General features: G+C 53.8%; 1 protein-coding gene across 1 annotated transcript in view; it reads right to left on the bottom strand.

Moving 5' to 3' along the window:
• The window catches only part of RAB29 (RAB29, member RAS oncogene family), a 5,754-nt gene extending 5,500 nt beyond the window's left edge, over positions 1–254 (bottom strand). Inside the window, exons 1-2 of the mRNA XM_009327431.1 lie at positions 191–254; positions 40–138 (exon numbers count right to left, since the gene is read on the bottom strand). Of these exons, the coding sequence (XP_009325706.1) occupies positions 40–138; positions 191–254 (163 nt within the window). The remainder of the gene's footprint in view (positions 1–39; positions 139–190) is intronic.
• Positions 255–2,015: the final 1,761 nt, after the last annotated feature.

Genomic DNA, 2,015 nt, shown 5'->3' with positions numbered 1-2,015 from the left:
TTCTGCTCCTGAGCAGCTTCGTGGTTTGCGTGAACGTACCTGCAATGTCCCAGAGCTGAAGTCGTACTGTCTCCGACTCTGACCACTGGACCACCTTCAGGGCAAAATCCACTAGAGAATCCCCCAAAAGAAAGGAAACTTAATTAGGGGCATTCTGCACCACGGGGCTTGTTTCTCCGCAGCCTCTCACTATTTCCCAGCTCAGGCCAACCCAGCAACCGCTTTCGCAGCCACGGCAGTTCGTACTGGACCATCACCCACACCAGCACAGACCGGACACAGAGCAGGAGGGTCTGCAAGTGCTGGGCCCTCTCCTCCAATGCAGAAAGCTGCAAAATAAGTGTTAAATCCAGAAGGCTCCACGCACTGTCCGCTCCATACTCTGCAGAGAGGAGGACCACACGCACACAAAGTGCTTTCAGATAAGCAGAAGTCAAGCACGTTATCAGCATCTCATCCCTCCCCGGGATGCTACGCTAGCCTTGTCCCTTCCTGAACTTCAGATTAGAGAGTTAAATAACGCAACGAATGGAGCAGCGTTCCTCCCCGTCTTGCAAAGCCCAGCCTGGCAGGTCTGCTGTCGAAGCCCTCGCGAACGGCAGCAGAGATGCTGCTCTGCAATTCTTTGGGAAGCAGGACAGAAAGGTGGCATTTTTCCATCAAACGTGGCGCTGGATGGACTCCACCCCTGCAAATCGCGGGGCTTTTCAGAATCCTGGACCACCAGGGTTTGTAACCACCCCATGCACAGCTACCTGTTTGCGGCAGGGAGCTCAGGCACTCATTCCTGATCCCTGGAATTCTAATACCAGCACTAGTGACACGAAGCAAGAGCTAAGGAAGCAGAAATTAAAATGCTCAGGAATAGGAATTCCTGCAGCACATAACCCTGAAAAACCACAGGCAAACAAAAGGATACTGGAAACCTTATTGCCTGGAGAGCTTTAAGGAAAGTTTCCCTCGCCTGACTCTAAATGCCAGATTATTATTATTATAAAATGCCGGATTTGCTGCTGTTGCCTGTCTTGGTTCTGTGCTGCCTAAACCGTTCAGCCGCTGGTGCGTGGAGCTCCGTGTCTCCCTCACACCCACCGCTTACCACCACCTGCATCAGGTGTTCACTGCAGGGGGAAAACTGTCCAGCTACGCTGCCAGCCATGCTCAGCAGGCCTGGAGCTTGCTGAAGCCAGGAACTAATTAAAAAAAAAAAAGGAAAAAAAGGAAAAGAAAAACCTCTGCAGCCCTTACCGCTGGGAGTGACAGTGCGGGCACGGCCCAAGCACTCTGCCCCAGCGGGATGTGGCTCTCCGGCGTTTTCAACATCCATCCCCTCTTGGTTCGTGAATAAGAAGATTTAAACAGCCGTGCTCTGCCCCCGCTATTTTGGGTCCTCAGGAGATTTACTGGGTAAAGCCTTGGCACCTCCCGCTCCTTGTAGGTTATTCATTTACACTGATGCTAAACAAAGAGCAACTGATCCCGCTTAATGGTGTTCCCAAAGCTGTTGTTACAAAGCTGTTGTTTCCCCCATCACCTTTCCAGAGCACTGCCGATACCTTAGCGGAGGTTTCATGCTGTTAAATAAACGCCAAAACGCTGTTCTTGGGTTTGCTAGAAAGAGCCGAGGCTGTAATCTCACACTCTCCAGGTTAAAACTCCCGGGGCTGGTTGTTCCCAGGGGAGGAGGGATGGGGCACCCCGAGCTCCCTGTGAAGAGTGACAGAAGCCACCGGTTTGTCACCGGGGGCTCACTGCCCGGGCTGGGGGCACACCGGGGGCTGCATCCGAGAGCTGCCACGGGAGCTGCAAAACGCGGCAACCCCCGACGGGCGGTCGTTCCCGTTAGGAATTCTTGCTTCCAGGGCTGCAGGGAAGGAGAGGAGCCAGTTGCCCATCACAGCCCACGAGCGAGGGCAGCTTAATAGTAATAAGAGCAACAGCTACACAGGCGTTTTAAGCCGAACGAGGACCCCCCCCCCCGCGCGTGGGAAGGGAAGACAAGCTGCAAGCCCGCC

Source organism: Pygoscelis adeliae, unplaced genomic scaffold (assembly GCF_000699105.1).
Source record: "Pygoscelis adeliae isolate BGI_AS28 unplaced genomic scaffold, ASM69910v1 Scaffold197, whole genome shotgun sequence".
Lineage (NCBI taxonomy): Eukaryota > Metazoa > Chordata > Aves > Sphenisciformes > Spheniscidae > Pygoscelis > Pygoscelis adeliae.
The sequence above is the reverse complement of the archived record's forward strand: the minus strand, read 5'-3'. Positions and strand labels throughout refer to the sequence as shown.